The 13,849-nt window shown below is 36.8% G+C and overlaps 1 protein-coding gene across 1 annotated transcript in view; it reads right to left on the minus strand.

The window, feature by feature from the left end:
* LOC131217365 (V-type proton ATPase catalytic subunit A-like) overlaps positions 1-12,793 on the minus strand; it is a 31,630-nt gene extending 18,837 nt beyond the window's left edge. Inside the window, exons 1-12 of the mRNA XM_058212280.1 lie at positions 12,550-12,793; positions 11,201-11,327; positions 10,892-10,947; positions 10,761-10,817; positions 3,640-3,751; positions 3,443-3,480; positions 3,205-3,306; positions 1,333-1,389; positions 1,157-1,228; positions 956-1,057; positions 789-851; positions 565-697 (exon numbers count right to left, since the gene is read on the minus strand). Of these exons, the coding sequence (XP_058068263.1) occupies positions 565-697; positions 789-851; positions 956-1,057; positions 1,157-1,228; positions 1,333-1,389; positions 3,205-3,306; positions 3,443-3,480; positions 3,640-3,751; positions 10,761-10,817; positions 10,892-10,947; positions 11,201-11,327; positions 12,550-12,627 (997 nt within the window). The 5' untranslated portion in view covers positions 12,628-12,793. The remainder of the gene's footprint in view (positions 1-564; positions 698-788; positions 852-955; positions 1,058-1,156; positions 1,229-1,332; positions 1,390-3,204; positions 3,307-3,442; positions 3,481-3,639; positions 3,752-10,760; positions 10,818-10,891; positions 10,948-11,200; positions 11,328-12,549) is intronic.
* Between the last annotated feature and the right edge of the window lie 1,056 nt (positions 12,794-13,849).

Below are 13,849 nucleotides of genomic sequence, written 5' to 3' on the forward strand. Positions count from 1 at the left end.
GGAGATGCTACAGCCCAGTGCCTTGGGGATATGAAGTGTGGTTTTGAGAATTGAAGCTAAGCTTCAGTACATTTTGAGATCAGATGGGACAAGTGGTGAAATCCTCCAATGAAGCCATTTGCATCAAGTTTATATAAAAGTTCTAGTGAAATCATGAAGAACTATAGTAAGCACAACGGTATGCATGAAAACCCCCTTAGAAGTATCAATATCAACTACTAGAACTTGTGGAACCAGTAAGATTCATGGCTTGTTTGCTTATCCTGAAATATAAATAGACCATCATGATACATGGCTATCTGAAGTCTGAACACATTCCTGTCTCCTATTTGGTCTTTAGACTCAGCCACATATTATCAAGCATAATAATGGCCTCTAGAATTCTTAAGGACGTCAATTGCCATTGTTTTGTAGCACAAAGTCTTAGATCTATGACTGGTATTCCCAAGATATCACAGTAGATATTGCTTGCATGTTTGCAATCCAGAAGAAAACCACTGTGAGCATATATAAAAGAAACACCCAGTAAGTTACACCTCCACAGGCAGCAACACCAGTGTATACCTGTATATATGGATGCCTCCCGAGCAGCGACGGGCATGTTAGAAGTATTAGCAACAAGTGTTGTACGCTTCATGACAGATTCTTCACGGCCATCAGGCAATGTCATGGTCAATTGAGGGAAATCTATAAGAACCTGAAATTGGATAAATAAGTAATCAAATCAATATGCCAATAGAAAATGAAATCATTGACAAAGGATAATAAAGAACAATATAACTGCATACCTCTGCCATTTCATTTCCTCTTTCTCCACAGCCGACATATACAACAGTGTCAGAATTAGAGTACTGCACACAAAAATTAGGCTCAAGAACTTCATCGATCAGAACATTTTTCCAACATTTGAATGTCCAACAAGGACTCCAAGTGAAAAAAGAACTGATGAGTTTACCTTCGAAAGGGCTTGACTAATGACTGTTTTCCCACAACCAAACGCTCCAGGTATAGCACAAGTTCCGCCAAGTACTGAGGGGAACAGGGCATCAAGAACACGCTGCAGAAATTATGCAATTAACCTTTAGGAGAAAAGTTTTTTTAAAAAAAAAAACAAAACAATAGAACATGAGGCAATAGATTTAGTTTGTCATATTACCTGGCCAGTCAGGAGAGGGGTATCAGCAGCAAGCTTTGATGCAACAGGCCTTGGTGTGCGCACAGGCCAAGTCTGCAAAAGAGTTAAGCCACAAATCAAATTTGGATAAATAAACATAATTTCATGATACAAATAAACGCAGTTCAAAACAGTTCTTAAAATTTGCACTTGGGCACCTGAAGCATGGTAAACTGCTTTTTAACGCCTTGAAACTCCAACTCTAACACAGTGTCCTGTAAATATATTGAAAAAGTCAAAAGCATAATAAACGTGTGATGCAGAATAATGTTAACAAGATGTATATGTAAAAGCAAACACCAGATATGAATTTCGCAAAAACATGTAGATTATAAAAGCAGAAGCCCTAATCCCAAGCACATGGGATCTAAAAGACTACCAATCTTAGGTATCAGAAATCAGCACCATGTAATGTGTGGGCAATGAAGAAAGAGATTTAGCAACCCCAGTTAGCATATCTTCATATGCACAATTTATTTATTTTTGGAGAGAGAGGTTACAAGAAAATTTCATTAACAAAAAAGGCACTGAGATGGCAGCAGATACAGCCCAAAATTTCATATACAGTCTTACAAAGTTAGCAAAATGCTATACAGCAAAAGACTGTACCAGAAATGTTCACATTTAATTCAGTATCAACGCTTAAAAAGATGGTATAAAAAATTGGTCAAAGAAACAGATTTGTCAAAATAAAATAATCAGAGAATTAAAAGTTTGAATTTAATACAGGTTTTAACTCAAAGAAAATAGAGCAAAAAATAAAAATAAAAAGTGGCTATGTGTAGTTACATAACCAGATGTGTGTATACATTATATAATTTGGACTGAAATACAGATTTGAAATTAAAATGGTTAAAATTTCTCTGTGCATCATAGGTGATTAAATAGTGGGTTAATACCATGCTTTGCCTCTATCAAATATTTTCTTTCCAAGTAATTCATGTATTAATTGATTCCTTTCCATTAAAAGTTTCCACTTTCTAATTGATTGTATCAACGGATGGTATTTGAATCACCCTCAAAAGCTTTTTTCCATCAATAAAATGAGATTTCTTTTCCTAGAAGAAACAAGTTTAAGTTGGTTTGCCCAAAAACCAGGTTCTTTGCCAATCTTTTGAAATATACAGAGTTTTAAACGCCTAGGTCAATTCATCATCATCATAGTCAACAAAGCCTTATCCCAACTTATTGGGGTTTGGCTACACGAATCCTTATTCCGCCATTCCACTCTGTCAAGGACCATATCCACAACTGAACCATAGATCATCATATATTTTTGTGCTACCTCCACTAACGTCCTTTGGGCCTTCCCCTTGCCTTTTTAGTGCCTTCAACTTGATCCAACTCACCCAATTTTAAAGTGAAAGGGTCTTCCCCTTCCCCTTGCACTTTAAATGTTTAACCAGCCATTTTTTTCCTCCAAAAACACAGTTTAAAACTGAGTTTTGCGAACTATGATTACAACTACCCCTCAGAAAAGTCGACATCCACGAGAATATTTTTCCCCACCATGTCCTACATCCAGGTTGCATGGCCCATACAGACAACTAGAACAATTTGCATCAAATTGGTTCAAAACTTTGATATACATGAGTACTACAGAACTCAATCAATACAGAAGAATTGCACTGTGTGTATTGCTGATATGGACAAGTTGCACTGACAATCACGCCACATGACCTGGCCAAAAGTTGGAACGAATCCCAAGGAACTCATATGATTTGGACCAAATAACTACCTCTTTTCTGAACTGTGCCCTGAATCATCAAACCTAGGGCCGAAACCAAGTCGACTCAGATGAGTCTCTTGGTAGTCAGCAATAGATAAAATCTTAGACCACGCCTACATCATATAAAGAGAAAACTACCACACGTCACCAAGACATTCAACCAAGATAATCCAGCTTCAACACTAGTAACTAGCCCTGGAAATAGCAGAAAATCTCATAAACATATTAAGTGACTTTTAAAATAATGATTCATCCTGAAAGTGTATAGCAGTTTAGATACCACCAAGGTCAACAGACAAACCTTCAGGCTGTATTCACCAGCTGGGGCAATGTAAGTGATTTTTCCCATGGAACCAGGAGGAAGCGCAACATGGTGTTGCACCAAGCTATTCTCGAACACAGTCTGCATTTAGAAGTTATCCATGCTGGGATTAAGATGCAATTCAAGATATAAAGAAAAATAGAGGTTTAGAATCACTGGGATTTCATCACGAAGCTTCACAATTCTTACATAAGAAGTTCAAGGGTGCTAAACTTACAGCATATAAATCTCCACCAGTAACGAGATCTCCCACACCTACACCAAGTTAAAAAATAATAAAAATAATAAAAAAGAATGATTTTGAAACAAAACAGTAGCAAGTGACTCCATCAATAAACCCATATGTTCCATAAGGTTAGGTCTGAAATCTCAGGCCACGGTTCATTGATGTTTCAAGTATTTCAATGGAATTACCTAGTTTTTTGGGTTGGAATTCCCATGGTAAATCTTTGTCAAGAGCAGGGACTGAAACACCACGAGGGATGTAAACATCACCAGATATCCTAGCAATAGTTTTCAGGGGCCTCTGCATTGAAGTAGTAGTTACTAGATACGTACTCGTGCAAGAGAGAAATTGTGAGAGGCACATCGAATTAACAGCAAAACTGCACCAGAAACTGTGAATACTTGATGAAACAGAAGTGCAAAACCATGTCAATGTTGTTGTGTTTTTTAGAATAAAAATAAATTTCAAAAATAAAAGTTATTATTAGAAAGTAAATAAATATATTAATTATTTAAACTTTCCATATATAGTGTGTATAGTCAGTCGGTAAGAGAAGGGGTTTTTGCTCATGCAACCAGGGTTCAAATCTCCTCGCGCACGCGCACGCGGCGTGGGCTGTAGGGCTGCTTGGGCACTTTTTAGCGCTTTATTAGGCGCACTTAGCACTTCGCACGTGCGCATCGTCGGAATGAGCAATAAGAGCCTTAGTCTTTTTGGCACACGGCTCAAACTTTTTTGGGTCATGGTTCAACTGGTATTGAACCGGGGTCTACCTTGATGTTTTATTACCTTTTTTATGATTGAGAGTAATTGTGACATGATTATACATGTGGCACCTATGCCACGTGTCGCTTATGTGGATACAGTTTTTCCTGTTGGATAACTGCTCCTGTCTGAATGGGTACATAAATAACTGCCATAGGACATAGAGTCATGTCCTTTCATGGAAAGGCAATTATTGCTGTGAATGGGTATGGATTTCTTTAAGAGGCTCTTTAGCACCTCTTTAAGAAGAAATCCATAACCTTTCAATTGATATAAATTCTGGATACTATAATTCAGAAGTAGATACTCTTAATCCTTAAGATTATATCATCTTCTGTGCAATTACTCTCGATCTAATCTCTTGCTGAGTTTTTTCTGAACGTCTTAAGGCATATCGGTGTCAAAACTAGAGATCTGTTCAACACTTAAATGTGCAAATTTTCGTGTTGAAAATCGGATTGAGAGTTCATTGTATCCTGAAGACAATTTGCTAATTTCCTTCGTTTGCACTTGCTGGAATTTCCAAAAAAAGGGCAGCAAATCTGTCTTGAGAAATTGACTATTCAAGTCAAGCCTTGAACCCGATAGATCTGATCATTTCGTTATCGTTTTCTTCTATCCTCCGTTGTGTACAAGAAACACTTAAATTTCTAACATTCAAGACAGATTGTTTATCTTTTCACAATGGAGGCAATTCATTCCATTCAAGTTATGAACCAAGACTTTGTACGACTGGATCGTTTCGACGGTCAATTCTTCTCAAGATAGCAGCAGAAGATGTTTTTCTTTCTAACTACTCTCAAGTTATCCTACATTCTAGATGATGATCTGTCTTCTCTACCCGAGCCAAAAGAAGACGACTCAGATCAAGTGAAGGAAGAACGGAAGAAAAGGAAGGAGGATGATTTTCTATGCAAAGGTCATATCCTAAACGCCCTCTCTAATTCTATCTATAATTCGTACCGTAAAATATCCTCTGCTAAAGATCTGTGGACAAAATTGGATCAAAAATATAAAACTGAAGAGATCAGTACTCAGAAATTTCTGATCGACAATTATGTCCACTTCAAGTTTAAAAATGATCAGCCAATTCTCTCCCAAGTAACCGAACTACAGAACTTGGTTGATGAATTGAAGATTGGTGGGATAGATCTTCCTGAAGAATTCCTGGTCGGTGTAGTAATTGCAAAATTACCCTCATCATGGTTTGATTATAAAAAGAAACTGAAACATGATGAAAGGAAGTACACTCTTGAAGGGCTTCAACGACATCTTCGTATAGAAGAAGAGTCCAGAAACCGAGACAAGAAAGAAAGTGCTTCGGAAAATCATTCCAAAGCAAATATTGTAGAAGATGACAAGCCAAAATCTCAGAATCCAAATCTATTCCCTCAAAGAAAGATACAGAGTTTAAGAAAAAGGAAAAGAAAAAGGACAAGTGTTACTTCTGCAATAAGCCTGGACACTACATAAAGGAATGTCAACACAGGAAGAAACAACTGAAAGCTCAGGCTAACATGGCAGAAGACCAACTTGTAGCAATGGTTACTGAAGCTAACACAGTAATATCCGATGGTGGATGGTGGCTAGATACTAGTGCAACCATTCATATATCGAAGGACCGAAACATCTTCAAGACCTATGAAAGTATAACAACTGGACAAGAAATGAAGATGGGTAATAACGTTCGTGCGAACATTATTGGAAAAGGAACAATAGAGCTTCAGTTTACATCAGGCAAAAGACTAACACTAACAAATGTATTGCATGTACCTGACATGTCTAAAAATCTAGTGTCAGGCGATCTTCTCAATAAGAGAGGATTCAAAATAGTGATTGAGTCTGATAAGTTGGTTATCACCAAGAATGGTATGTTTGTAGGCAAAGGATATTCATGTAATGGTATGATTAAACTGAATATTAATAATAATGATGATGTTTCCATTTATACAGTGAATTCTGTATCTTTATGGCATGCTAGACTAGGTCATGTTAATTATCATTCAATGAAAAGAATGATGATCCTAGGCCTTATACCAAATCATGAAATTCAACAAGAAGGGAAATGTGATGTGTGTGCCCATTTTAAAATAACCAGAAAACCATTTGGGACTGCCATGAGAAAATCACAACCCTTGGAATTAATTCATTCTGATATCTGTGATTTAAATAATACCTTAACTCGTGGAGGAAAAAAGTATTTTATCACATTTATCAATGACTTTACTAGATTTTCCTACGTATACTTGATAAAATCTAAAGATGGAGCCTTTGAAAAGTTTAAGCTTTATAAGGCCAAAGTGGAAAATCAGTTGAATGTAAAGATTAAAGCCCTCAGAAGTGATAGAGGGGGTGAGTACTCTTCTAATGAATTCAACGACTTCTGTGAATCAAATGGTATAATCCATGAATTTACGGCACCTTACTCATCTCAGCAAAAGGGCCTAGCAGAACGCAAAAATAGGACATTAGTTGAGATGATCAACTGTATGATATTAAATTCTAGATTACCGGTGAATTTGTGGGGGGGAAGCATTGTTAACAGCAAACCGTATTCTAAATGCTATCCCACACAAAAAACTGGATATCTCCCCATATGAATTATGGAAAAAAGAAGAAATCATATCTTCATTACTTCAAAGTGTGGGGAAGTATAGCAGAAGTAAGAATTATTGATTCTAAGATAGTAAAGTTAGGTCCTAGAGGAATCAGGTGTGCTTTTGTGGGTTATGGGATTCATAGTCTCATATGTAGATTCTTGGTTTTAGAACAAACTTCTTTTGCTGACAAAAACATGATTTTAGAGTCTAGGGATGCTATATTTTTTTAAAAATACAGTATACAAAGACTGTGAATAATCATACAAAAAGCCAGGTTGATGAAAATATAATAGAACCAATGAACGAAGAGCCTAACAACTTTCATGATAAATCTAACACTCATCCAGAAGAAAATGAACCAAGGAGATCGAAAAAGGCAAGAAAAGAAACATCTTTTGGCTCAGATTTCTATATGTTCCTTATAGAAGGGGATAGAAATGAAATAAGAAAGGAGATTACTCTACCACTAAGTATTGAAAGTGATCCATCAACACTTAGTGAAGCTCTCTCATCTCCTGATGTACAGTTTTGGAGGGAAGCCATCGACGATGAAATGGATTCCATAGTCTCCAATAACACATGGTGTTTGGTCGATCTTCAACCAAGTTCAAAGCCTATAGGATGTAAGTAGATTTTTAAAAGAAAGTTCAATCCTGATGGAACCATAAATAAGTTTAAAGCTCGATTGGTAGCCAAAGGATTTAGATAAAAGGAAGGTATCGATTTTTTCGATACATATGCTCTTGTTGCTCGAATATCTACCATTAGGACTTTAATTGCTCTTGCAGCAATTCACCACCTAGTAATCCATCAAATGGATGTCAAAACGGCATTCTTAAATGGTGATCTAGATGAGGAAGTCTATATGGAACAACCTAAAGGGTTTGTTCAACCCGGGCAAGAGAAAAAAGTGTGTAAACTGGTCAAATCTCTCTATGGGCTCAAGCAAGCTCCTAAACAATGGCATGAGAAGTTTGATCAAGTAGTACAATCTAATGGTTTTAGAGTAAACCAAGCAAATAAGTGCATATATATTAAAGGTCAAATCATTATCTGTCTATACGTAGATGATATGCTAATATTTGGACCAAATGAGGACTGTGTGAAAGAAACTAAAAAGTTTCTAAGTACCAACTTCGACATGAAAGATATGGGTAAAGCCAATGTAATAGTAGGTATTAAGATTTATAATCTTAATAATCGAATAGCCTTAACACAATCTCATTACCTAGAGAAAGTGTTAAAGAAGTTTAATCATTATGATGGTAAACCGGTTTCAACCTCATTTGATCCAAGTATTAAATTGGTTAAAAATACTGGTAGATGTAAAGCACAACAAGAATATGCAAGTGCTATTGGGAATTTAATGTATGCAATGAATTGCACTAGACCGGATATAGCATTCACGGTAGGAATGCTAAGCGGGTATACTAGTAATCAAGGATAAGTACACTGAAATGCGATTTCGAGAGTTTTAAAGTATATAAGAGGAACCATAGACTATCGACTGCATTATAAATCATATCCCGTTGTACTTGAAGGGTACAGCGATGCAAGCTGGAATGCAGATAGCATAGAATCTAAATCTATAAGTGGTTGAATATTCACTCTTGGAGGAGCAATATCATGGGTATCTAAGAAACAAACATGCATATCTCACTCTACATTGGAAAGTGAGTTTATTGCACTTGGTGCTGCTTGTAAAGAAGGTGAATGGCTAAGATACCTACTGTTGGAAATCCCGTATTGGCCAAAACCTACTCCTGCCATATCTATCTTTTGTGATAGTCAGGCTACTCTTTGTCATGCTATGAGTAAGACTTATAATGGTAAGTCTAAAAATGTAGGTCTAAGGCATAACTTTGTTAAAGGATTGCTCAGAGATGGAGTAATTACAGTGGAATATGTTAAATCCATCCTAAACTTAGCAGATCCTTTGACAAAAGATTTATTAAGAGATCAAATAAGAAGAACCACTAAAGGAATGGGACTAAGATCCATAAAGATGTAACTTTCACCCTTGATAGCAACCCTACCTATGTTTTGAAATATAAGCTAGGTTCAAAAGAACAAACAAGTCAAGTATGTGACTGAAACATACACTAGATAAAGAAATTTTGAGTCTCATTCCTAAAAGTCTAGTGTTTGGTTTCTGCATTTCATAAGAGGCTGAGTACTAACTCTTAATAGATCTATAAGCAAACTTTGTTGAGATGAAGCAGAATCATCTTTGATAGATCTACCTATATGAGTAGAGAAGTGACGCCGCTTTTAAAGAAATTAGGATCATCTCTGGAATACTCATGAAATAAGAATATGCACAAGGCCAGAAATGTGCGAACTTTTAGATCTCCAGTTATATATAAATAGATGTGTGTTATGGTTCCGATGAGTCATATAAGGTCCTTAGTTCAAGACTAATGGGTCACTAAGTACCTGGCATAACTTTGATATGTATACACTAAAGTAAAGGTTCAAATCCAAAAAATACCTTTACTTATGCACCTATTTATACTGATATGCCATTCATTCTAGAATTTGATTTTATTTTTGAAATTGTGGGGGATTGTTGTGTTTTTAGAATAAAAATAAATTTCAAAAATAAAAGTTATTTTTAGAAAGTAAATAAATATATTAATTATTTAGACTTTCCATATATAGTGTGTATAGTCAGTCGGTAAGAGAAGGGATTTTTGCTTATGCAACCAGGGTTCAAATCTCCTCGAGGACGGTGCAAAGCACCATCCACGCACACACACGCGGCGTGGGCTGTAGGGCTGCTTGGGCACTTTTTGGCGCTTTATTAGGTGCACTTAACACTTCGCACGTGTGCATCATCGAAAGGAGCAATAAGAGCCTTAGTCTTTTTGGCACACGGTTCAAACTTTTTTGGGTCATGGTTCAACTGGTATTGAACCGGGGTCTACCTTGATGTTTTATTACCTTTTTTATGATTGAGAGTAATTGTGACATGATTATACATGTGGCACCTATGCCACGTATCGCTTATGTGGATACAGTTTTTCCTGTTGGATAACTGCTCCTGTCTGAATGGATATATAAATAACTGTCATAGGACAGAGTCATGTCCTTTCATGGAAAGGCAATTATTGCTGTGAATGGGTATGGATTTCTTTAAGAGGCTCTTTAGCACCTCTTTAAGAAAATATCCATAACCTTTCAATTGATATAAATTCTGGATACTATAATTCAGAAGTAGATACTCTTAACCCTTAAGATTATATCATCTTCTGTGCAATTACTCTCGATCTAATCTCTTGCTGAGTTTTTTCTGAACGTCTTAAGGCATATCGGTGTCAAAACTAGAGATCTGTTCAACACTTAAATGTGCAAATTTTCGTGTTGAAAATCGGATTGAGAGTTCATTATATCCTGAAGACAATTTGTTAATTTCCTTCGTTTGAACTTGCTAGAATTTTCAAAAAAAAAGGCAGCAAATCTGTCTTGAGAAATTGACTATTCAAGTCGAGCCTTGAACCCGATAGATCTGATCATTTCGTTATCGTTTTCTTCTATCCTCCGTTGTGTACAAGAAACACTTAAATTTCTAACAAATGTGTGCAGGCTTATGCATACAACAGAATTAGGAATCTCTTAAGCAAGTATCCTCTTAGGTTGCATTCTTTCCCTTTGGGGTCTTTCTTAATAAAATTTCATTCCCGATCAAAAAGGAAGAAGAAGAAGAAGAAAGAAAGAAAGAAAGAAAGAATTTCTGAAGCAAAAACATGAAAGGAAATCTAGTATAGAATTAAATTTAATACGTAAAGAATTTCTGAAGCAAAAACATGAAAGGAAATTTAATACATAAAACAGAAAGATGCTCAAACAGGAGCCACTCAAGCATTTTTCAAACCAAAGCCACATTGAATGATATGATCCAAAGAAAATGAAATTCATTTGGCTATTCGGGAATTTAAGCACACCTGAATCCCATCAAAAATGTTGCCGAGAATTCCAGGTCCTAACTCCACTGAAAGTGGCTGCAATAAGAATGCACAACTCAACACCAATACATTGACATTGAAGAAAGGATGAGATAACCTTCCAAAGATACCTTCCGTGTTCGTAGAACAGGGTCATTCACCGTTAATCCAGCAGTTTCTTCATAAACTGCATCCAAAAGCAAGCAAATTGTTTTCACCATTAATTCAGCATTTTCTTCAAAAACTTTATAGAAAAGCCAGCAAGTTTAAAAGGATTTTCCAAAAGCATAACATAAGAATCATGAAAAATAACCGCGGAATAGAAACTTAGAGTACACAGCGACCAACGGCCTGCTAAATAAATGTATAGAACAATAACAGAAAACAGATCAATTGACAACAGGAATGGGTCATCAGCAGAGAACACAGAAATCAAATACCTTGGATTGTGGCGGAATTGCCCTCCAACCGAATAATTTCCCCGATAAGCTTGTCATGACCCACACGGACAAGTTCATACATAGCAGCACCTCCCATTCCATCTGCAACAACAACAGGTCCTGATACCTGTAATATTGCATGCAAAGTGAGGAGCAGAAACAATCAATCTCAGTTGATTACATACATTGTTAATTAAAGTAAAAAATAATAATGATAATAATAATAATAACACAAAGTTAAGCATATTAGTACAGTGGCAATAACAATAACTAATATACAGTATTTGATTATATTGTCCGGAAAAATATGAAATAAGCACTTGAAGCCAGTGGAATAAATATCACTAACAACAGTTTCTGAGCTACCACATGTGTTTTCCTACAAAAAGATAGTGAGAAAATACTGAGTTCAAACCTGAAAGTGGACTGGGACTAAAAAGATAAATCAGAGAATATCCACTTAAACAGTAATTATAGAGCTAAAACACCCAAATAAATTCTAGCCAACTTTTTTCTTCAAAAATAAACAGCTAAGCGGGGGAGGAGCCATCTAAAGGACTTGGAACCTAGTAAAGAAACCATTGAATCTCCACTGCCATCATCCAAAGTCACTTTGAAGCTCGTCTACTACTTAGTTAACAACCATATCCATCAATCCCGTCAAAATCCAACGCAAATCACAGTGAATTCACAGATGATTGTCCAAATGGTTCGATCTCTACATGAACCAAGAGCAATTGATGCAAGACACCACTGTCAGCAACTCGATCAACAACCAAAAATGACATCGTACTCGAATCCTTCTCTAGATCACCATAATCACTGTGAGAAGAAGAAGAAGTAGAAGAAGAAGCCATACTCGGAACCTAGTAAAGAAACCGTTGAATCTCTACTGCCATCATCCAAAGTCACTTTGAACCTAGTAAAGAAACCGTTGAATCTCTACTGCTGTCATCCAAAGTCACTTTGAAGCCCATCTACTACTTAGTCAACAACCATATCCATCCATCCCATCAAAACCCAAAGCAAATCACAGTGAATTCACAGATGATTGTCCAAATGGCTCAATCTCTACATGAAACCAAGAGCGATTTATGCAAAACACCACTATCAGCAACTCGGTCAACTAAAAAACTTTAAATAAATAAATTAAAAAAAAAAAGGGCATCGAACTCGAATCCTTCTCTAAATAACCGTAATCACCGTGAAGCTGAAATCCTACTAATAATCAACACCTAAATCCATCAATTCGATGGGAATCCATAAAAACACTATCAATTCAACAGTTGAAAGAACCGAACCATTCGATTTCATCAAATTCAACTGATAAAGCTGAAAAACATCGATACCTTGCGAACATATCCATACTCGCTCTCCTTCTCTGAATCCTCGAACGTCGTCAATCGATCACCGTATACCATCGTCATCTTTTAGCGACGAGGATCGAATGCTGCGAAGGAGGAGAGGATGAACGAGGGCCCGGAGTTTGGAGATCTGGAGCGGTGGAATCGAAGAAAACTGAAAAGAGATCCGAATAAATCGAGAGAGAGAGAGAGAGAGACTTAGGGTTCTCGAGATGGGATGAGAGAAGAAACAAGATCGAGAGCAGAGGTGAATGAAATGGTGCTGATAGGAAAGAGCCTGTGAGTCCTTTTTTATACTCTGTCTCTGTCATTACATCTGTTGATAAATTTACATTTCTGCCCTCGAAAGTTATTTAAATTACATGAACATTTCGTCCCGCGTGTCATTCAGAGAAATCGAAATCGCAATATCGCATTCGAATGAGTTTCTCTTTTCTACACTCGCATATCATACGTGGCAACTTGTAATACGTGTGGAAGATCAAATCCGTTCATCTATCCAAATTTAGACGAAATATCTTCAAATTTTAAATTTTCTGATCATTATAGGGGCCACACGTTTGAAACCTAAAGGATGTAAAGAGAAAGCCACTTATCTGTAATAACCCTATCTGATGATCATTATATATCCGTGTGGTCCATCTGATTATCAGATACACTTGATTTATCAGCAATATCCATATAAACGGTTCTGATTGGAAGCAATGAAATCCTTCAACCAGGGAACACGTTGCCATGTGGGAAAGGTTAGCACTAAACTCGCGCGATTGTCTATAGATAATTTCGTCATTCCTTCAGAACGTCCCGTTTGTTTGGATTTCGAGAGAAACCAAAATCTCGGACATGTCCGAACAAACGTGAGGTTGGTAGCACCACACACACTTTACTAGAGTCACACGAGGAACACGTGCCAATATGGCTTGTTTGTAGGACATCTGAGCCATAAAAAATTTGGGCCCCATGATGGATATTTTCCAATGCAAAAATTAATCTGGTCCACCCATCAGGTTTGTTATACGTGTACATTGAATTTGGACGGCCGGAAAGGTTTTCTAAGCTGTCCAACATATATGTATAAGTGCGGCCTTCCTATGGGAGGGGGTTTGGCTAGTGGTCGGTGCTATGTGGGCCCCACCGTGATGTATTTGTTTTATCCACACCGTCAATCCATTTTGAAAGATAATTTTAGGGCTTGATCCAAAAAATCAGTTAGATCTAAACCTCAGGTGGACCACACCATGCAAAACCTCCTAGGGCCCACTGTAACGGTTATTTGAGATCTAAC

This window comes from Magnolia sinica, chromosome 10 (genome assembly GCF_029962835.1).
Source record: "Magnolia sinica isolate HGM2019 chromosome 10, MsV1, whole genome shotgun sequence".
Classification (NCBI taxonomy): domain Eukaryota; kingdom Viridiplantae; phylum Streptophyta; class Magnoliopsida; order Magnoliales; family Magnoliaceae; genus Magnolia; species Magnolia sinica.